The 24,158-nt window shown below is 38.1% G+C and overlaps 2 protein-coding genes across 2 annotated transcripts; one reads left to right on the top strand and one right to left on the bottom strand.

Annotated features, from left to right (window-relative positions):
* Window positions 1-11,098: 11,098 nt before the first annotated feature.
* Window positions 11,099-12,918, bottom strand: LOC141443316 (vesicle-associated membrane protein 3-like). The gene has a single exon (XM_074108555.1). It carries the CDS (start codon window positions 12,758-12,760, stop codon window positions 12,383-12,385), a length of 378 nt encoding a protein of 125 aa, XP_073964656.1. The 5' UTR covers window positions 12,761-12,918; the 3' UTR covers window positions 11,099-12,382.
* Window positions 12,919-13,434: 516 nt separating this feature from the next.
* Window positions 13,435-22,392, top strand: CCT2 (chaperonin containing TCP1 subunit 2). Its single transcript, XM_074108534.1, has 10 exons — window positions 13,435-13,581; window positions 13,738-13,911; window positions 14,061-14,196; window positions 14,609-14,828; window positions 15,482-15,620; window positions 15,770-15,978; window positions 16,596-16,770; window positions 18,073-18,250; window positions 19,756-19,959; window positions 21,133-22,392. Exons 1-10 carry the CDS (start codon window positions 13,579-13,581, stop codon window positions 21,303-21,305), a joined length of 1,611 nt encoding a protein of 536 aa, XP_073964635.1. The 5' UTR covers window positions 13,435-13,578; the 3' UTR covers window positions 21,306-22,392.
* Window positions 22,393-24,158: the final 1,766 nt, after the last annotated feature.

Below are 24,158 nucleotides of genomic sequence, written 5' to 3'. Positions count from 1 at the left end.
TAAATTTCCTTGTCAAGCAATGCGATGTCACTATGACTTTTTCTAAGAAAAGGTTCCACAGTGGGTCACGATTCATTTGGATATGGATGCTATTATTAGATGACGATGACGATGATAATTAAACGAGACGGTGTTAAGGCGCCAGATAATGTGTTCTCTCGCTATGCATGTGATGTAAATAAATCTGGCTTATAAATCGCTCGGCAGTCACGACTCTGTCTAACTTTCTTATCGTTTATCTAATGCAGTAGAGTTACAAATCACGCTTCTCTTGTTCGCGGTGCCTGAAATCTACACCGCTATCGAATTATAATGGGGTTTTCGTATCATCTGCCTCACGAAGTGTTAAACTGTTTTTTGTTATTATAATATTACTTCAAATCTAGTGAGACATATTGATAAAATTATTAAATTAAACGGTTTAATTCACGATTATAAGCCAGGAGCGGTCCGACTAGTTTCGATCTTTTCAGAAGATCTTTTTCATAGTTGAGTTCTTTCGAAACGATCAAAACTATATGAAGGGTCCACGGAAAGAACATGCCAAGTCACCTTTTTTTAAAATTGAGATTTTAATCTCAAAATGTAGAGCTCACAAAGTTCTATGACTTATGGGACTAGTGGGACAGACGGGACTTACCACTGAATTAAATAATCTGAAAACAATATAAAATCTATTTTTTTATCTTTTAAATAAATGGTAACCATAGTAATTGTTCGTGATGACTAACTTTCAAACCGCTATAGGTAACTCAAAAAGTTGCTTGGGTGACTAGACACGTTCTTTCCGTGGACCCTTCATATAGTCGGACCTAAACAAAACGAACGCCCACGGGCTATAGCAGTCTATAGTTTCAAGGTATTTTTTTTAGAATTCCGACGTCCTACAAAAAAAAACCCTTAACTTAAGTAAATTCTTTATATGTTAGAAGATATATTTTATAGCTTCCATTAGGTATGCAAGAACAGTTATTTACATGGCTGAATGGTTACGTACCTACCTACCTACCCATGCCAAATCCCAGAGATCTGAGCTAGTAGACTTGGTGCCTGATGTATCTGGAGCGGACCTCAGTCTATGTAATTAATTACATAGGTACTTATGAAATCCCACTTGACATTATTTCGCCTCCAATTAAGCATGAAATCAGTAGCCGCAATAGTTGCTCCGCGAAACAGCGCCGGAATGTTGATGAAAGCGATAAACTTGAGGTCGTTCACATCCCGCCATGATGGGAAGCAGGATGTTCTTACAATGAAAAATAGATAAGAAACATCTACTCCAGTTTTTGCTTAGCCACCTGCAAGACAAAAAGTTTGTGGCGATAAAAATATCAGTGGACGTGGACAAGTCCGTTGACAAAATACTAATAAGAGCGGGTTATCGACCATTCTCAATTAGGAACGAAGAACGTGAGCGTAACGTAATCAAGGAGCTTTACTTATTAGGAATTCGAGCGAGGCTTGCCTGCGCAGTGTAGCTAATGTGTAGGTATGTGTATCTATATCTACATTATACGAACCTACATAACATACAATTACTCTCTACATGCTCGCGATCCGTTAAAGTTCAACATTGTCGGTAAAAATATGAGGAAGTTATGTTATATAGTAAATGGGTAGGTAAGTAAGTAGTGTAATATAATATATAGTCGCGACCAAACCCAACCAACCAACCACCAACCAACGCCAACGCCAAACCGGCGTCAAGCAGACCGAAACATTTCATAGAACTGAACCGCCTGCTCCCACATTAAACTCACAAGCCTATAAAGTTTCAACGAAATCCAATATGCATGCTAATTCCACATCTTCAGTTACGGAGACGTTTTATTTATGAAGTATTTAAGAACCGAGATATTCAAACTAAGCACTTAGGTAGGTATGTAATATTAAAACTATTTGCATGCGAGTAGAGTATGGCGTTAGGTTCACATGTATAGGATAAGACTGTAAGTAGTTATTTTGTAAAGGCGAAATTTAATGCGAGTTGGAAAATTGACGATCTCGCTCGATCAGTACTCTACTACCTCTAGTCTAGGTACAGTCGAGTTCATAAGCTTGTGAGCAAAAGTTTGATCAAAAATATCTGAACACGCTTCTACGCCGTTAACAATAGGGTCGTGTTCAGATATTTTTGATCAAAAATTTGCTCACAAGTTTATGAACTCAATTGTAAATAATCTACTCGAGAAAATGAAAAAAACATGCCCATTATACCTAGAGTAATTTTATAATGACCACTGTGATACTTATACCACACCACTGTAGCTCTTATGGAGTGATGTGAAGAGGTCGATACTGTCTAAGTATTTTTACTTCCCATTCTCTAAAAGTACGTCAGTATAGCGCACAGATTACTAATATGTAGCTACCTAGTATAGCGTCACGTAACGGTAATAGGTACCTAAAACGCGTCGTTTAATTCCTAGACTAGAGTAAAAAGCAAAAGCAAAATAAATTTTGCGCGGCCCTTCGGCACACCACACATTAGATGATGGATTTTAAATGAGCAAAAAAAACGAGTAACTTTCGGGTGTGAGGCCCTTCGGCCGTGAGGCCTCGGTGGTGACCCACGTCGCCAATGTCTAGCGCCGCCTCTGGACTCATGGTCCGGAAACTTTGGGAACCACAACCACTGCAACCATAGATCGTTCCAGAAACATTTAAATACCCTCTGCGTGTTTACATGAGTCACACTTTCGTTGGAGTGCATATTGCCTTGACGGTAGGTAGATATTTTTAGAAGTTACTCCACAGTGACGGCAGAAACCAAGACCTTCACACAACTGACATAACTATAAGTAGAGGCGCCTGCAACGTAAATTGGCTGTGACTTCACTAGTGTTTACAGTTCATCATTCATTAAGCTAGATAATTAGTAGCTGTAGGTACCTACATAGTTGGTAACTAAGTAATATACTCCCATATTGTATAATTGTGGTATTTAACTTCCATTTTTGGGATCATTGGCTTGTACGTACATACATCGCTTATTCTGTGGCACTGGGTAAATTTAGTTCCTTTATTTATTAGAAGGTAGAGCTATGTTTACTCGACTGCCCGGAGAGTTATTTTTCGAAGCGTATGTATGTGTGCCTATTTATTTGATCTTCTCTTTTCTATAAGCCTAAACGACTGGAATGAGGTGTCATTAAATTCGTCAAAACTGTTGCATTAGCGTAGCGCAGTGGGTGCGGGGGTGGGGGGCGGTCCGCCCCGAGCGGCAATTTTGAGGGGGCGGCAAAATAAATAATACTGAATAATACCTAGATAATAATAGTACATTTCACGATTTTTTCGCACCTACGATTCGTACCGTTTAGGGTGAGCACGAAATTTACCATTAGGTACAATCTCTTATAGTGACGAAATCGCGGAATTCCCTTTCTATATACGTAATTGAATGGTACAATAATAAAATGTATTATGTATAAGTATTATGGTTTTTAAAACCTAAACATGAGGGCGGTAAAATTTTCTTCCGCCCCGGGCGGCTGATACCCACGCTACGGCACTGTGCTAGAGTGACATAGCTATAGGTAGTAAGTATGAAAATGGCGCCCGAGAATAAAATATGAAGGAGGTATTTTTTATTACAAAAATAGGGGTATAAAATAAAAATAAGTTATGTTATAATATTTAAGTTTTTATTTCAAGTTTTATGAGGCGTCGGATTCATAATTTTTTATTAGATGGGTAAATATATGCCTACTTATTTAGTTAACTACACCGTTTACGTCTTCTCTATAAACTGGCTGACTTTGATTTCAACTTATTATACCTACACAAAACGCACAATAATCCCTAGGTTGTACCTATATACCTACTTATAAATTTGGATATTTATCTCTAGGAACTAATTAATTCAGTTCGCTCTTACGTGCCCACTCGCGCTCTTTGGCCATAGTAGGTATATCCTACAGGTAGGCAGGTTTTCAATCCTAAACAAAAGTACCCTCGTTTCGTCGTCAACTGTACAGTCACCAGCACCAATATCTGACACAACAATGCGTGCATAAATATCTGATACTACTATTTCTAGGGCCGGTAGGACGTGACAGATATTTCTGCACGCTCTGCTTTCATCTACTTCAGTATTTTTCAACCTTTTTCTTGACACGACCCCTTTACGAGTAGAACTAATGAAGAAAAATTTCGCGACCTCCTAGTTACCTGTTGCTTTTTTTCGTGTATTTTATTTTGTGACAAATATTATTAGTTAACATTTTTCCCATCAACTGACAGGGGCTTCGCGACCCCCCGGCGACCACCCGGCGGGGGGTCGCGACCCACACGTTGAAAAACACTGATCTACTTAGTTTCTGCTTGTTGAACATTGAGATAGAAATAACATGAAAGGCTTGGGTAACGTGGTGCAGTCGGTTCCTAACATACCTAAGTATCGACTTTTCTAAGCAGTTACAGTATGAAAAAGAGGGTAATATTTATTAGGTATCCCCTGTATACCTAGTAGTTTCATTAATGTCACTAATGTACCCCTGAACTTTACAAACAATACAGTTACAAAAGTTGAAAAACCCTCGACGTTATCATTGTAACAGGTATTTGAGTAGGTGGGTATACATATTTCATAGTTCAATATCTTAAAAACGGCTGAACCAATTTCTATCAAACAGCTAAGAGCCACCGCAAGGAAACTCATCGCTTTCACGTAATAAAAAACCGCTGTGAAAACGGTCTATCTGTTTGACAGCTACGATGCCACAGACAGAGAGATAGAGATTACGTCTGGAGTCAAACTTATAACACCGCCTTTCGCGTCAGGGGTTTAGAGTTGTTAACATTAGAAGGCCGGGTCTATTTGAAGGGGAAAAAAACTTTGTGATGTCATTCTTTATTTATATCCTTCGGTAGCCTATGTTATGATTGATGTAGCCTTATAAAATATGTTTAGTATTGCCCTGTACTGTGATGATTGTGGGCGACGACGCCCACGTGCCAATACGTATCGGTTTGGCCATAGATGGAATTCTCGCCTCAGGAAACGGCCTTATTGCACAATCGACTTGCTCATTGTAATTTATTACATGTACGTAGGTATTTAGTATTTGTCTTTATAAGGAGTGCATAGCCATAGCTATGCTAACTCGATCATACGGGTTAATAAATACCTAAGCATCGTGTAATAATTTAGTTTAAGTTAAGTTCATAATTAATCAGTTGCTCGCTAATACCTACTCTGATAGTGCAGGCAGGTTATTTGCAATATGTAGCAGTTTGCAGTAGCGTAGAGTGAACATATTCGTAAGATAACCCGAAGAGTAAGACAAACGTGGCCGTGGGTTAGGATACATCACCTTCAAAGAGTACCTATTATTACTATCCATAGAGAAATGATTGCAGTTTCTGTACAAACGCTTTGCAATACTTACTCCTTATTATGTATATGTATTGTTACCTATCTACATGGCAATATGTATTTTACCCGGGGGAAACGAGTTGTTACGGCGCCACGCCACTGGCAGTTAGCCATTTTTTAAATGGTGGAAACGGCGCCTGTTTACATCGACAGCATCGGATCGCTATCTTGTTTTTTACCAGTCATTCATAAATAGTCAGTACCTGGGCGACCGAGCTTTGCTCGGGCTAAAACTCGACAATAAGCGTTTCCCCAGAGATAAAACCAAGCTAGATCGATTTTTCATCCCCGAAAACCAAATTTCATCGAAATCGTTCGACCCGTTTCCGTGATTCTGATTATTTACATCATCATCATATCAGCCATAGGACGTCCACTGTTAGACATAGGCCTCCTCCATAGACCTCCAGTTGCCTCGGTTGGAAGCGGCTTGCATCCACCGTGAACCCGTGACTTTAACCAGGTCCTCTGTCCATCTCGTTGGTGGCGTCCTAAGCTGCGCTTGCCGTTCCGCGGTCTCCACTCGAGAACCATTCGGTCCCAACGATCATCTGTTCTCCGTGCTATATGGCCTCCCATTGCCACTTCAACGAGCTAATTCGCTAGGCTATGTCGATGACCGTTGATCTTCTACGTATCTCCTCATTTTCGATTCGATCCCGTAGTGAAATCCCAAGCATAATAGCTCTCTTCATAGCTCGCTGAGCAATTCTGAGCCTATTTACGAGTATAAGACCTATCTATAATAGTGAAAGCACCACGTCTCGGATCCATATCGATGGTGGAAGTCACAATTGGCGTAAGGGACAAAATACCGAAAATCACTTTTAAACATAGAAAATTAGAGTTTTTTTTTCTCCGTCGATTGATAGTATTCAAGTTACGATACGGCCCTTACTTTTGCTGTTATCAACATTTATTATTTTAAAATAAAATAGCTTAAGGGACATGATATAAAATATTTGAGCTGAAAAATGGCGTAAATGTATTATTTTTTTAATATTTGGGTCGTAAGGGGCTGTGGCAGTCTCATATGTCCTTTACGACTCGGCTCATGTCGTTAAAAAAAAAAACAACAAATATAATAAAAGGGCGTATGGGTCAATTATTGTTTCATTGCCCTTTACACCCCAATATTTTATAACGAATAAGATAAAAAAGCAAGAAGTTGTTGGGCGTAACCTTACCGCCTGTACCTATTTCTTGTACCTAACATCAAAATACTAACGCGTCTACCTACCTTCCACGCGCCGAGCGTTTGCGCATTGCACATTCGGTCAGTCGTGCCAGACACGTCAAACACGGAGGACGTATTTGATTGCCTACGTTTGTTCTTTGTCAACGCGCGTATTTTTTTATAAGATGCCAAAAGCAAAACAAAAAAAGAAGATTAAGTTGATGAATCCCCTAATGGCTTGACGTCGAGCTAACATTTCCGTAATGGAATTTCAGTCAAGGATGTTGAGGTAAATTTCTCTTAGCTACTTTGTTTATTTTAAGCTATCCTGACAGATCCTAATAAAGGAAGCCTGTGCCCAGCAGTGGGAAGTATATAGGCCGAGATGATGATGCATATATAATAATAATTGGCCTGTATAATTAATTATGTATGTTGAGAGTTAAAAATGGTATAATCGGAACGTCGTAAGGGACATTAAAAAACAGCAATTTATAAAATAAGAAATACTTTTATGGGCGTAAGGGGTATAAAAAGCAAGAGCTAGAGTAAATTGTCGCTCGTAAGGGACAGTAGCAAACAGACATTTAAAAAAAAGGTGTAATTGGTACGTCGTAAGGGGCATTAAACAACAGCAACTTATAAAATAAGGAATACTCTTATGGGCGTAAGGGACATCAAAAGCTAAAACTAGAGTAAATTGTTGGTCGTAAGGGACAGTAACAAACAGACATTTTAAAAATTGAGGTTACTTTTGGGTGAAAGGGGCACTTAAAGTAAAATACCTTGCTTGCTTCTTTTAGTTCATTAAAATACCTTGTTAATGTTATGTCGTAGGGGGCATCAAAACAGATGGTTTTTAGAACTTATAGTGATTGAAACAACAACTCAAGCAAGCATACTCCCAAATGTGCAAAAAATAGTGCAAGCAAGCATGCAAGAAAGCATGCAAGCAAGCATGCAAGCAAGCAAGCAAGCATGTAAGCAACCACCTAAGCAAGCTTGCAAGTGAGCATGTAATTTTGTCAAACAACTCAACAAACATGCAATTTTATCAGCCTGGGTTAGATGAACATCGCGGGCTACCCCGATCCCGCGATGACCGGTCTATGGTATCTCCTCCAGCGCTCATGAAGCGGGCTGGCGTCCCACTCCCTCACAGCTGCAAGCAGTGTGTTGGAGGAAGCATAAATAGTGCAAGCATGCATGCAAGCAATCGTGAAGCCAGAAGGCAAGCACGCATGCAAACAACAAATCAAGCAAGAATACTCCCAAATGTGCAAGAAATAGTGCAAGCAAGCATGCAATCAAACATTTAAGCAAGCATGCAAGCAAGCAAGCAAGCATGTAAGCAATAATGCAAGCAAGCAGCGTTAGTACGCCAGTGGTGGTAGTGAAAATCAGTTCATCATCATCGACATCAACAACATCATCAGTTCGTTTATCGCTATCCTGCCGGAACTATGCTATTTTCCGGGATAAAAACTTATTTACTTGGCGATTTTTAACAGCTGCAATATCTTCCTTGACCCTCAGCTATAAACAAACAAGTCAGCCATAGCCGAGCATTTGTTGTAGTCAGGACCAAACCACTGGATTGAGCTTCACAATCCCAAAATTCTGTCCACGGAACGTCATTTCTACTCAAGAATGGTACGTGAAGCAGTTGAAATAATAAAGCATAAAAATGTCAACCGGGACAATGGATATAAGCTTTCATCTTCGTGGAATCCTGTTATAAATAAGTGTCGACGTCGGGATGAGTGTTGTGAGTCGGTGTGATGGGGTGACAAATAAAAATCACCAAGTGCGGGTAGTTAGTGATACGAGTGCTGGTACTATTAATGATCAAGTGCGGGTAGTTCGAAGGACTCGCGCTCATAGTCAAAATACCACAAACGGGACTTATCACGCTATTATTACACAAGTAATACTTACCTCGACGTTTCGGCAACGTTACAGTTGCCGTGGTCACGAGTAGACTGAAGTGTGGGGTGTCAAGTCTGCCTAGCTACCATTCTTGAGTAAAAATGACGTTCCGTGGACAGAATTTTGAGATTGTGAAGCTCAATCCAGTGGTTTAGCCCTGACTCCAACAAATGCTCGGCTATGGCTGACTTGTTTACCTGGCGATTTTTAACAGCTGCAATGTGTTCCTTGACCCTCTCAGCTATTGTTCTTTTCGTCTGTCCGATATAGGAACTACCACAAGTACAATCAACCCTATAAACACCCGGTGTTTGGAAGGGAACGACATCCTTGGGTGTCCTAATATACCTCGCAAAAACTAAAACTAAAACTTAAGAAAATGTTACAAATTACATATTATTTAAGGGGACGTGCAAAAAATATGGCTTTTGCGCGTTATTTTAAATAATTAAAGTGGTTCTTTGAGTTAATTCACTATTTTTTTTAATTTTACTACTGGAACTTACGTCCAAATATGTAGCAAATAAAATATATGATGTCCTATAAGACCAAAAATCGGTTACTACATTATTTATTTATTTACGGTTTATGAGTGTAAGGGGCTATGACACCCGTACGTCACGGGCGTAAGGGACAGCTATTTTTCTTATTAAGCTTTTTACGAAAATGTCTATAGTTTCACGTTGAAAAGCAAGAAAATTCAAGATTTTACGTAATTATAACGTCCTGCTAAGTTAAACATTAACAATGCTGTGAGGGTTTGAAAATTACCAAAAACTTCTTTTCGCTCTCCTGAAAAGTAGCATTTTGTCCCTTACGTCAATTGAGACTTCCACCATCGATATGTCATCACTGGCAACACACATTGGTTAAAGACGTATTGGTTGGTTGGTCATCGACATAGCCAGCCAAGCGAATTAGCTCGTTGAAGTGGCAATGGGAGGCCATATAGCACGGAGAACAGATGAATGCGATAATTTCAAAAATCATTATTTATTTAGAAAAAGGAAGTACTTAGGTGGGTACCGTTACCATTTCGCAAAATTACTTATTGCTTCCGAACTTAGTGCCGTGCTGAACATTTCCTGCAATCTGCGCTTGAGGGGTGGGGTAACTCGAACCGGTGCGGGGCGGAGCGTGGCCATTCTGTACGTTAGTACTATTATATATACTGTGTCACGGGTTTAATTGCAATTATTTTAACACAGTTGCTAAGCAATTTATGCTCCTCGTAATGCGTAATATGGTGAAATGGAACGGGTGGTGAAACACCAGGACTCCAATAACGACTCTGCAATCTGCATCGGAAAAAGCGATTTTTTGTAAAAGGTGACGAGAATTTGACATTAACTATTGCATCTTATATTATTCACTGTCATGAAAAAAAAATTATGACAAAAATCAACGAAAAACTTTAAATAATGGTGGTTTATTTGAGTTTAGCTGTCAGAAAAATAAAGAATGTTGGTACCTATTGTTTGGGCGATACAGGAAAGAAGAAAGTATGAAGAGGGGTGAGCAAACTGTCATTTACATTATGTGAGCCATATACCACAGACTTGATTTTGCATAATAAATTAATACTGACCATCTTCAACGATAATGTATTTTGACATGTACTTGAACATTTTTTAAGATTAAATATAATTTTGAGACTACTTACGATTGGAAAGTGATCCCTGGACGTTTTAATTTTGCATTGCTCCCGCACCATTTTATAACACACGTTGGCATGATACATTAGAGCTGTTTACAATCAAAAATATGAAAATTTGACGTGAGCTCACTATTTTGCAAAACAAATGTCAGTCAAAATTAAATGACACGCATTCGCGCAGTACACAGTTTCTATCTTTATAACGCAGTTACGCTTCCTGATATTTGTTCGTAGGATAAAGCTCAACATTTTCAGCTTTATCGCTATATGTCACGTGACTAGATTTGACACTGAACACGAGCGTCGAGCGATTTCATGTGGCCGCGGCCTAAAAGTGTCGCACGGCGTGACGTCAAGCGGAACTTTAATTGGCTATATCTCCATCATTTTTGTACAGTTCACAAAAGAAAAAAAATGTGATATTTTCTGATAATCTATCGGACTAATTACATTTTAGTAACGATGAAGGACTAATTCTTAGGAAACGAACTAGCCCATTTACTAAATGATAAGTAGTCAGCATGCTATAATACCTAAATGCTAAGTGACTCACATATTTCGCAATAGCCAAATATTGTTCCTGATAAATCTAACTAAGTATGTAAAGCAAAATGTATTTCCTGTTCCTAGCTATGTGACTTATGTATACCAATTATATTTTAATATTCTCATTTTTTATGCTATGGACAATGGACAAATTCAAAATAGCTGATCCCATCTGTAACCTTCCTAATTTCTATCATCCCAAAATGTTATTAAAACTGAAAGACTAGGGCCCCATGTGTAACCAAAACATACCATAGTATAGTAGGAATGGCTCACAGAAAGTGAAAATGAATAAAGTTTATGAATCACAACCAATACTTATCTAGATCTAGAGAGGCTGATAAAGTCAGACAAAAGATACTTAAATACTAACTCATGAACACAGATAAGCATGAATCACACAAAATTGAAGAATACATACATTTATTATATCTTAACAATTACAATATAAGTAGCAATACAAATAGGAATATAACATCAGCATTTACTGTTAATGCAATCCATTTGATGGAAAGACACAACAGATTTTTAGGCACTGTATTTTATTTTAACACAAAGATTTGCTGTTGGTCCCACCCTATAACATCCAATCATAAAAATGCATCAGAAATATCAATAACTTGTAAAGAAAACTTAACATTTTATGACCCATTACCATTACCATTATAATAAACACCAGATATAGTAATAATAATGATTATGTAGTTTTAGTTACAATTAATATAACAAAAAAGCCTAGTAATCTAACACATTTTGTGCTATTAATGTTAGTTAATTTGATGCAAGTTGTGCGGTCTCATAAGAATTATAAAACCACATATTTTTGTGCAACACATTGTTTTTTCCCCTTGTTAATAACCAGGCAATGGGTGTGGGCTTTTTATGTTTGTACGACTATCAGTTCTGCATTACCTGATTCATAAATAAGCTCTGTATTACATCAATTTAAAACTACTGTTAAAGATATGCTATTTGGGTAAGTGAAAAATATTTCACAAGCTTCCATGATATGAAATTGAAGTGATAGCTTCTATAATTTTATTTAATCTCATCATAAAATATGTAGGAGTTGGATGATGGTATGCACATGGGTCTCATACTATGAAGCTTGATGGAGCTCATTTATTCTTTCTCCAGCCTAAATAGCCTTTAGTCACTTAGGAAAATCTGTACAATATAAGTTGGCCGCTTGTTTTTTTTTATAAAATTACAAATAGTTTATATAAGCCACATGAAGTATAATATTTTTGTAACATTAACATTTCAAAAATAGCTTTTATATTTAAGTATTTCTCAATAAAAGTGGTAGATAAAAATTTTACCATAATGTGTAAACAAAGACATGAAAACATGGCCAGTATACATGTCATACACATTTATCTATTTGCTATTCTTAAAGTAGCTTAATCTGCATTAATCATGCTGGTTTAAAAGTATTTCTCCTGTAGTAAAATTGGCATAGAAATTGTTGTTACAGAAGTTTTTAACTGCACAATTCAACAACCAGTACCTATGGGGATATTGGTTTTAAACATTCAAATAGGTCTAATTTGAATGGTTTTCCCTACAAACAGTAAATGTAATACAAAATATAAGGCTCTCACAGAATTCAGTCTATTTTGGTCTGAATTGTTTTACAAGTTTATTATATCCTTGGTAAATCAATGATGGTGATCTAAGTTCATGTTGATTATCGTCCAGAGTCAGGTGCCGGGGTAACGGGCGCGGGCGCAGGTGCTGAGTTAGCATTAGAGTTTCCAGAGCCGGATGTCGCCCAGACAATGATAATGATAAGCAGGACAGCTCCAATTGCACCAATTATAAGCATCATTTTCAAGTTTTGCCACCAGTATTTCCTTTTGAGCTTACCCGCCTGTTGCTCGAATTGTGCTGCCCCGTGCTGCAGAGCATCAGCGCGGTTATCCAGTTCTGATAACTTCTGATCCCTCTCCAAAACTTTCTCGACATTGACACGCATAATACCAACAACTTCATCAACTTTAGCCTGAGTTTGAGCCAACTTCTTGTCGCTTACTCTAGGAGCAGAACTTCCGCCTTGGTCTTCCATTTTCAAGCTGCACAAAACTTATACGCTTCACCCAGTAAAATAACAGGAAACCAAAAGTTTCTAATTAGGCACAATAAAAATATGGCGTAGCCGAGTGGAAACGGAATATTTTTTCATGAACATTGAATGAATGGAATGACAAGTCGGTGTCCGGTGACGTCATTATCTAGGTGTAGATTAGATAGTGACCGTGACAAACTCAAAGATATTCAAGACATGAAAAAAAACGTCGAAACTATTTTATTACCTCGTCAGTCAGAATAATTGTTTGACAGAGATGTATTAGGAAAAAGCAAAAAAAAAGGTAGTACAACAAAAGGGTTTATTTTGGCTGCAAAATTAGTTTTCAACGTAAATATAATGTTGTTATACTTAAAAAATCTCTGTTTGTGGTTTTCACAGTTTTTCATTCTTCTACTAAAGGCCGTGGCGGAAAGCGGAACTAACGAAGCTATTTTGCAAAATTTCTAGGTAATTTATCAACCTTCACCGAATGTATTAAAAAGATTTGCTCAGGCAGATTCTTTGAGTATTTATATATAGACATATTCTAGATAAATACTCAAAGGGCAGATTTATTGGCAGACATTGGGCAAATTTGTGTTCTTAGCACAAAAAAATAGTCTATGGCTGCTACAGCATTTTTTTATAATTTTTATCATTCATTCACACTACTCATTCCTTTACTGACAATTGATTTATCCTTTCGTATCGTATCTGTTTCCTCTCCTGACCAAAGAAAAGTGAATCACGAGTAAATTACACAAAGCCGGTGAAATAAAGTGATTCTATCAGCCGTACCACAAAAAAGTAACAAAATGGTGAGTGAAAATGGAAATTTTTACTGATTTCGTAGCCTAGAATCCTTATCCGGAACATTAAAATTTTCACATAAAGCCAGAATCAACCTAACTTGTAACCGCTGCTCTGTCGCACGTGTGCTTTTAGAACTAAAAAAATGTTCTGAATTATTTCAGGTATCCTTAAATCCTATCAGAATATTGAAGAATGAAGCTGAGGAGGAGAAAGCCGAAGTGGCTCGTATGTCCAGCTTCATCGGAGCCATTGCAATCGGGGATTTGGTGAAGAGTACATTGGGACCTAAAGGAATGGATAAAATCTTGGTCTCAATGGGAAGAAATTCTGGACAGGTTTGTGTTCATAGCATAATTTATTTACTGCAGCAAATTGTGTATGAATTGTTTTCTTACACTGAAATGTTTACTAAATACAACCTAACCTTATTTTTATGGTGAATAAATAGTATAGTAGTCTTAAAACTATTATTTATCAATTTCAGGTTGAAGTCACAAATGATGGTGCTACTATTCTAAAGTCTATTGGTGTTGACAACCCAGCTGCAAAAATTTTAGTTGATATGTCAAAAGTGCAAGATGAAGAAGTAGGTGATGGTACCACATCTGTAACCGTTTTAGGTAAGTAATGATCTAAACTGTCCCTTAACACTCAAATTATCCAACATTGGCTTACTATTGGGTAAAACCATAATCTTTTCACTATTTAGGTCCTTTAATGCATTCACTGCCACCTACGCATATATATGCGTTTTTGGAACTTCAAACAATTTGAACGCACATGTGCATCGGTGGCACCTGTGGTCAGTCAAGTCAAGTCAGGTGGCAATGAATGTGTTAAACAAATAGAAATGTTTTTATTCAGAGCAACAAAGAGTAAAGAAAATGCACATGATATAAGCATTATTGGTTAAGTATTAAATTTAAATACTAATCTAACAATAAAAAATTTAAAGTAGTCATTATTGTAATTCTAAAATGTGTAATGATTTTAAAATAACTTTTTTAATGTAGTTAATCATTAAAATTTTAGCTGCTGAACTGCTGCGTGAAGCTGAGAAGCTGATAGAACAAAAGCTGCACCCTCAGACGATCATAGCTGGTTGGCGTATTGCTGTGGATGCTGCTAAACAGGCTCTCTCTGATGCTAGCTTTGATCATGAGAAGAACTTGAATGATGCGGCTCTCCGTACAGACTTGGAGAATATTGCTCGTACTACATTAAGCTCTAAGATTCTCTCTAATCACAAAGAGTAAGTTTCACATAAACTTGTAAACAAATCTTTGTTGTGATGTCTAAATCTCTCCCAAGTTGTGTGACTATATTAAATCCATTCTGGTACAGCGGGCGTAACTGCTGACATGCCGATTTTGTAATAAATATACATGTCCATGTTATTTTTTTTTATTTGGCTGGATGGCAAACGAGCAAGTGGGTCTCTTGATGGTAAAAGATCACCACCGCCCATAGACACCTGTAACACCAGGGGGATTGCAGATGCGTTGCCAATCTAGAGGTCTAAGATGGGATACCTCCTCAAGTGCCAGTAATTTCAGCGGCTGTCTTATTCTCCACACCGAAACACAACAGTGCAAGCACTGCTATTTCACAGCAGGATTAGTGAGCAAGATGGTGGTAGCAATCCGGGCGGACCTTGCACAAGGTCCTACCACCTGCAAACCTGCTGTTATTAATGAGATTTTCATCTGTGACAGAATTTATGATATAAATAAATATTGAAACTGCTTAATCAATTCCTTACTGTTGTAAAAACCTCCTGTTGTAAAAGGCTGTCTATTGCTTACCATATACATCTTTTCGAAGTATTTGTTTTCCTGTATTGTGTTTTCAAGTGAGGCACAGAAAAGAGTGTATTGTATTGATTGACCTTTTTTTGATTTATAGACATTTTACCAAGTTAGCTGTGGATGCAGTGCTTCGACTTAAGGGTTCTGGCAACCTGAAAGCTATTCAGATTATAAAAATCTCTGGTGGACTCCTGGAGGAGTCATTCCTTGATGAAGGATTCCTGCTAAATAAGAAGGTTAGTTACCCACCATTACCATTGATTTAAAAATGGCAGAAACAGGTTAGAAATGCCCAGAATTTCTATAAAAGAGCATCAAATAATTTTTGTATTAACTACAGTAAAAGATGTCTGACATAACTTAAATTGGATTAATGATTGTACAGGTGGGAGTGCATCAACCTAAACGACTTGAGAATGCCAACATCTTGATTGCCAATACACCTATGGACACAGACAAAATTAAAGTGTTTGGTTCAACTATCAAAGTGGACTCAATGGCCAAAATAGCAGAGCTAGAAGTTGCTGAAAAGGAAAAGATGAAGGACAAGGTCAACAAGATCCTAGGTCACAAATGCAATGTCTTCATTAACAGGTAATTTATTTATTATATGAAAGCCAGTTTCGTAACTAGTATATAAATGCACAGACCAGGGGCCACTTGGACAGATTATGAGCTTAAGGCAGACCGCACCAAATAAAATCAACTGAAATTATCATAATTTTGCGAGATTTTCGCTATTTCTATTAGGTTGCGGATGGGTTGTACATACATCTATAGCAGGCCATGGTCTGTGCATCCCTGAACTAGTATAAAGGATTACCTACTTCTCCAAAGAGTGGCTGTAGACGTGGTAGACATGGGGGCCCAGCCTAGTGCTTCACCAGTTTTCTTAAGTTTTCTGCTTTTAAAAATAAAGATTTTTATTAGAGGTGTATTTGTGTTAATGGTTAGCACCATTAACCAATAATTCCAAGACATGAAACCCCACTAAGAGTAACTTTTAGCACAACATTAGTGGCCACAACAGCTGTAACCTTTTGAACGCCACAGTCGGCAACACACGACAGCTGAATGAAAATCGTGCCATAGGCACCACTTTGGCATTTCGTGGCGCCTATGGCACGATTTTCAGCCAGTTTTTTTTTTGTCGTGTGTTGCCGGCTGTGGCGTTCAAAAGGCTGAGGAGTTAACAATTTTGGATATGTCAGGCAACTGATCTACAACTACCCGGAGCAACTGTTTGCGGATGCTGGTGTGATGGCGATCGAGCACGCAGATTTCGACGGCATTGAGCGGCTCGCGCTTGTCACTGGTGGCGAGATAGTGTCCACATTCGACTCCCCAGATAAGGTCAAGCTTGGACACTGCAAGCTTATCGAACAGGTCAGTGCTAAGACTAAAGAATCAATCATTAGAAAGATAACATACACCATTGAACAAGGGCGTCCTTCATAGATTGCCATCATGAACAATAACTTGTCACCTGTATCTGCTATTTACCTGTAACTCTGGCGATGTCGTTGGTACTCGTAGTGAGAGGTGTGCTACCGCTGCGCCGTATAAAAAGAGATGATTGTATGTATGTTTACCTGATTAAAGATATCACTTATCTGTTTATTTTTATTGGCCGAGTCTCTTCGGGCACTGGCTGGAGCCCTTGAATTAGCGTTTTGGGCATTTGGATATGACATGACAAGTCGTAATTTGGCCGCGCCTAAATTACAAGTAGTTGTTATTATGTTACTGTATATATGGTATTTACACAAGAAACATGATTTTCAACCTCCAACGCAAAAAGAGAGGTATTATAAGATTACGCCTGTCTGTTTGTGGCATCATAGAACGGATGGACTGATGCGGGTTTTTTTAGATGAAAGCAAGTTTCTTTGTGGTGGTTCTTAGCTATTTTTCTTTAAAATCGGTTCAGCCGTTTTTAAAATATTGAACTATGAGGGTCAATCAACTATTTAGTTAGTGTATGTTATTCTGTCCTGTAACTTAGAAGACATCAGTGTTTTTTTAGAAAAATGTTTGCAATGTTACTGCTATTAGCATGCTTAGGACACGAGCCTTGAAAGAATTGCCTCAAAACTGTTACAAATTCTAAGAGGAGGTTATCTATTTGGTTGTATTTTTTTTTATGTTTGTTACCTCAGAGCTCCATCTTATGAACCGATTTGAATTTTTTTTTTTGCGTTCGTCTAGGAATTTCTTCAATTAGCTCCCATAAGCACGAAATCAGGATCTGATAATTGGATCTTCAGGAAATCGAGGGAACTCTTCAAATTCTTCAATTTTCTACCAGTCTTAAGTCGCTCGGTGCCTCAGCACGAGCCAACAGGAGTGGACCTATAGTCATCTACCTCACCTACGCACTTTATATTGGGCTTCAATCACTCCTATTGGCTCGTGCTGAGGCACCGACCGACTTCAGACTGGCAGAAAATTATTTTCATAGTTTTTTGTAGTTGGTTAAATTTTTTTTGTGGGATGTTGGGCCCGGATTTTAATCGGATGTTCCAGTGGCAGAACATTTTATATGAAGCTATTCACTTTTGCCCGACACGATTTTTATAAATGACTGACATCTCCGACACGAAACAGATCCGACACCCGACAAGTGGGAACGGGCGGGCTCTAAGTTTTTTAGGTTAGGTTATGTTATGACTGGTTGCTTCTTCCCAGGTGTTGATCGGCGACGAGTGCCTGATCCGCTTCTCGGGCGTGGAGCTGGGCGCGGCGTGTACTGTGGTCATCCGCGGCGCCACGCAGCAGGTCATCGACGAAGCGGAGCGCTCGCTGCACGACGCGCTTTGCGTGCTCGCCGCCACCGTGCGGGAGCCCAAAGTCATCCATGGCGGAGGTGAGATCTGCACTGTACTGTCAAAGCCTTTGACCCACTCAACCTGAGGTAGCCTCGCAAGCATGCGCAGTCGTTTTGTGCGCCGATTGGATCATTCGCTGTAACAAAAATAAGATAATCTCACACTCAGGTGGAGGAAACACTACAAAAATCGCAATGCATGTAGGTAGTGTACATTTTACTTTCACCAAATTACATTCGAAAAGTTCGTTTGTGTCGTTCTCACACTAAACATGTTCGGATGACCAAACGGGTGAACAGTGCGTGCCTCAATGAAATCAAATGAAACTCAAGCGGCCTTTATTTCCTGATTAGTATGTATTTATTCTCTCTCTTACTATTAGATAGCAAAACAGTAAATTAGAAATGTGTATATTACAGCTAATCTACACAGTGCTATTTTTGATTTCCGTTAACTTTAAGGGGACAATCTACAGGCCAAATGAAGTTAATTTTTCCAAGACACTAGTGGCCTTACTCTCACTGTTTAAAAGATAGTCAAAAGTTAAGATAATTAATTGTTAGCATAAAATAGCTTAAAGGCCATTCATTGATGATGTTTATTCAAAGTCCATAAATAATCCGTTTTTAATGCACACATTTAGCAAAAGAAAGTTAAACATGTGGAGGTTTTTGATGTCTCTCTTATGTGTCGCGACAATCTCACTTGTCAAGTTTGTTTATTTAACTATGCTAGAAGGGCAGTATAATGCTTTCAAAACTACATAATTATATAATCGCAAACCTGGATCATTTCAAAAAGGTTATCAAGCACATTTGGAACGAAATGCCAATGGAAGCTGTGCGTGCCGCGTCTGATTCATTCGAGAAACGTTTGAAGCTGGTAAAAAAGTTAAAGGTGGAGTTATCCTGAAACATTTATTGTAAATAATGTATATGCGTATGGCATTAATAAAATATAGTTTTTATTATATTAACTATTCATACATTTGTTTTATCAAGAATCTAAACTGTAAGTAAGCTTATTGGACACGGTGTAAATTAAGTTGTCTGCTACATTGCTGTCACAGCGCTGACATTCTGTCGGAACCAGTAGGAGTTGACGCACTCAGTCACATACTGTCACAGCGCTCACATTCTTTCGGAACCAGTAGGAGTCACATACAATTTTTACTCTAAGTACTATAATATATAATATATGGTTTAAATAACAAACATAACAGATATTCTTTGAGTACAGGTACCTAATGCAATCAAATTCAAAGATTTTCGCAGCCTGGTTGTCAAATAGAACCGACGATACCGGGTATTAAGCATTGACCTGATGCTTCTGGCAATCCAATAAATATGTTTTAAACCTTTGCTTCAACATCTGCCTTGAACGAACTCGGTAGACCCCTGCACACATGTAGACATTTCAACTATATTCCCAAAACCTCCATTTTTTCCCACGCCAACGTGGACCCCAGTCTGGTCTCCAGTGGACCCCCTGGACCACTCTGGGAACCTCTGGTGTAGATGGTGTAAAATAATCTCGTTAATAGGCGCAAGCGAGATGCTGATGGCGGAAGCCGCGTCCCGGGCGGCGGCGCGCACGGCCGGCAAGGAAGCGGCGGCGGTGGAGGCGTTCGCGGTCGCGCTGCGCCGGCTGCCCGCCGCCGTCGCCGACAACGCCGGCTACGACAGCGCCGACCTCATCGCCCGGCTGCGCGCCAGCCACGCCCAGGGAGAGAGCACCATGGGACTCGGTATGTTTGCCGGCGGTACCTTGACAAATAATTGACAACAGAATTAAATTAAACGTCATGGGTCAATCAACTTTTTAGTGTATGTTATTCTGTCTCGTAATTCAGGCTCTATATTACGAAGTCCAAAATTCGAAGTTCGTATCTTGCCGTCCCGCTGACGCTTATATTATTTAATGCGAGAGTGAGAGGGACGGTACGATACATCGGTGGTACACTTTGTAAGAAAAATGTTTGCAATGTCGTTAATATCTTCATATTATTTGTTTAGTAAACAGAAAAAAATGTCTATCTCCAATCTTTTCTGATAATTTAACTAATTATATTTTTTAGGACACCAGTCCACTGTTTGAAGAGTAACCCCCTGTTTCAACATCCATTGATTAAATTTATCTTCAACTTAGTTCACACGTCTATAACAACGACGAAACGACAGCATAGAGCGATTTACTGTCATTCGGTGCAAATGGAAAATCGTCCACTTTAATTGACCATTTTGAATTTAGACCAAAATGAATACCATCCAAAGTGAATTTTGTCAAAATGTAACTAATTGCGCTGAAAAATATATACAACCAAATTTATTTTTGGTGAAATTAACTAAACCCAAATGGTATATTGTCCATTATAAATTATGAGCAAAATGAAATAAGCAATAAATAAATGTTGTCTAAATCAAGTAGTAATAACTTAACATGCAGACCCAAAACAAATGATTTCGGGTGAAACATATTTACAATTCGTGATGATAAATGGCCTAGTGGTTAGAGAACCTGACTACGAAGCTTGAGGTCCCGGGTTCGATTCCCGTGTCGGGGCAGATATTTGTATGAAAAATACGAATGTTTGTTCTCGGGTCTTGGGTGTTTATTATGTATTTAAGTATGTATCTATCTATATATATTATATTTATCCGTTGCTTAGTACCCATAACACAAGCTTTGCTAAGCTTACTTTGGGACTAGGTCAATTGGTGTGAATTGTCCCGTGATATTTATTATTATTATTTATTTATTTATTTAAATACAAGTGGTCGTTTTTTTCGGCGTATATCGAATTTGTCAATTTTGGCATGGGACAAGATTCATTTGATGTATAATTTCGAGTTGTACATTTTCCATTTGTATGGTCGGTTCCCTAACTTCCCTGACAATCTGACATCCCTTTCCTCCGTAGACATGAACAACGGAGTCATTGGTGACATGAAGAAACTCGGCATTATCGAGTCGTACGTTGTGAAGCGGCAAGTGCTCGTGTCCGCTGCCGAAGCCGCAGAGATGATTCTGCGAGTCGACAACATTCTGAAGTCAGCTCCGAGGCGTCGCGGCCCCGACCACCGTCCCTGCTAAATACAACACAATGGTGTCGGCAAACTGAGGGACTGGTGCTTAGTTGGTTGGTAAACCGGCTCTCATGCTAGGATAGGATGTGCTATTGTGAAATGTTCTCCTATCTACAAAATTACAAAGACCATTGAAAGTAAATTTTACCGGCTTGCACAGATTCTAACAATGAATACCTTGATTTTAACTGATGCTGACTAGTAAGACACTCATCATAATGATCAATAAATAGAAAATAATGTATGTTTTTATCAAACTTAACATATAATGGAGCATCAAAACTGTGTCATCCATCAGTGAAACTACTTTATAAGTACAACTCTTTAAAATGGCGAAATCATCAATGGTATCGATCAGCCTTAAATTACAAATCTGAATTCACTTAACCGGTTTATTTGACCGGTCCTTAGCTTTACAGTCATTTAGTTTGCCGGCACCTTAACATCTTTTTTGCTGATACTGTTTTCCATAAATGCGGTATGTACTCTTAACAACCGTAAGCTTACTGTGGTTTTCGGCAAAACCATATAGCATTTTATTGTATTTTATTTTAGAACTGCTTTGATATAGTAAATGCACTGGCAAGGCACTTCTAGTCGTCATGTCAATATTTTCTAGCTGTTCTGCCGAATAGCGAAAAGCTACAAAGAAATATTGCTATGATTTATGGCGTGTCTTATCTTTTTGTTAACTATCATGTGGTTGACGCAGGGAATACGCATTGCGAACAAAGTATGAATGCAGTTAGAAATGAATATTTTTAATGATATTCATACTTACTTTATTTATCACAATAAAATATAGCTGGTCTACTTTAATAGCAGTATTCTGTTTCCACTTTTAATTTCATTTCTGTCTAACAGCTTTATAATTTTTCACTGAGACGACATGAGATTGGATCGCGGGAACTCGTATGTATTTTTGTGTCGTTTATGGTCACATAATGTTATTTTACTAAAGATCCTCATAGCATTGCTAGCGGAACTATTTCATAAGACTCTAAATATATTGTTTCACTAACTTAATGTTTTAGTTCTTCGGCCGCGGATGCCTTGATTTAATGATGTATGAATAAATACTTAATACAATTTGATGATATTATTTTTTATTTTTATTACGTAATTCAGGTATGTCATACCCAATGCTTACTAAGTTACATCTGATCGTATGAATATACTACCGTAATAGATCTTTAGTGCTAGAAAAAGCGCCTATTAGGACTTTGTGAAACTTTTTCTTGCATACGCAAACAGCTGTACATTTTTTGTCATTTTGCTTCAGGCCTAATCTAAAGGTAGAATGAGGACCTCATTATGACAAAAAAGCAAGCAAGGCAAGAAAAAACAAGCACAGTTTTACAAAGATGCCATTGTAGGAAAATTAACGATGTTTTAATAACATGCAGTTTATTCTCAATTCCTACGCCTCTAACTGAAACAGTACAAAAGGGTTACTGGTTGCGCCTGAATACGTCTTGTTCGTATAGGTTTTTACTAACGTTCCCGAATTAATATACTTAGACAGAGAATACTGCGATTACTCCACTTCGTATGGAATTTTCATGCAAATTATATAAGTCAATTACAATATACAATATACCTACGATTAGACTTTCATTACTTGGATATTACCTAACCGATGAACCTAACTATTTAGGCATTGCTATCTCATAAACGTCTAAAGTGCAATTATAATAATCAGTAGGAACGTTAATTTAATGAATGTGTCAATCGCTAATTTAATGAAAATCCGTCGCGTTACTCGGCGTGCTCTGGCTTTAACGTTAACGGTTGGTAATTATAAATGACATCTAATGCTCCGCGGCTGCATAGTTAATTCCACCATGAGTTCTGTAACGCTACTGACATCTAATTCATTAGTTACCTGTGACAGGCGATCAGCTCATAACGCACGTCGGATCTTATTTAATAATCGTAAACCCAACCTGCGATAGAATAGCATTTGGGAACTTTGATTATTAACTGACAACATTGCTTACTACAAATGAGATTTCAATTTAACAGTCCAATAAAGCTTAATTCGGGCTTTATAAATTCAATGTCCCTTTATTGCGATCATTGAGGTTTATTTGAATCCATTATGTATGTAAATTGATGATAGTGTAAACTGGTGTAAACAAACATATTAAGAGTTGTGTTACACTTTTACGAAGAAGGGTTTTAACCCTTTGTGACCGTTTTAAAGGATTGAAATAAAATTAAGTTCGTAAAATTACCCGTCCGCCCGGCCAACGAGTTGTGCGATCCGATTTAACCAGTGTACATTTTGCGGACTTCGTATTGTATTTTCGCGTCTTAGCGCCGTTATTCTATAAAATTCCCCCACTTTCCTATAAAATTCCTAACGAACGAAATGGAATTCTCTTTTCCCAGAAATCTTCGGCAACCTAAACCGGGACCATAATGAAATTTTCCTTTATTATTTGATTTACCTGCTCCTATACTTTTATGTCCGCGCAATAGTGTTATCCGTTGTCTAGAATTGGGACCATTCTATTAAGAGGGGACGATTTTCGCGCGTCATTCGGAAAGGGTTGTTTGGGTAAGGAATGGGGAAGTAAAATTTGCATTTTACTAAGTATTTGGTACAACCAGCAACCTCTGCAACAAAGAAAGATCCTTGCTCTTAAACATTTTAAGAGGAGAATTTCAATGATAGCTTTTAATTGAGTAAATAGTTTAATAGAAACAAAACAGAGTAAGTACAAGATTATCAGACTTACTACAATCGATAGTTATGTTTTCAGGCCGAATTAATAACGATTAATTATAAGTATTCATTTGTTTCCCCACTCACATGTTCCATGCAAAATAAATGGAGAAATAGACACCGAAATAA

This window comes from Choristoneura fumiferana, chromosome 2 (genome assembly GCF_025370935.1).
Source record: "Choristoneura fumiferana chromosome 2, NRCan_CFum_1, whole genome shotgun sequence".
Classification (NCBI taxonomy): domain Eukaryota; kingdom Metazoa; phylum Arthropoda; class Insecta; order Lepidoptera; family Tortricidae; genus Choristoneura; species Choristoneura fumiferana.
This window is presented reverse-complemented; position numbering and strand designations above follow the sequence as displayed.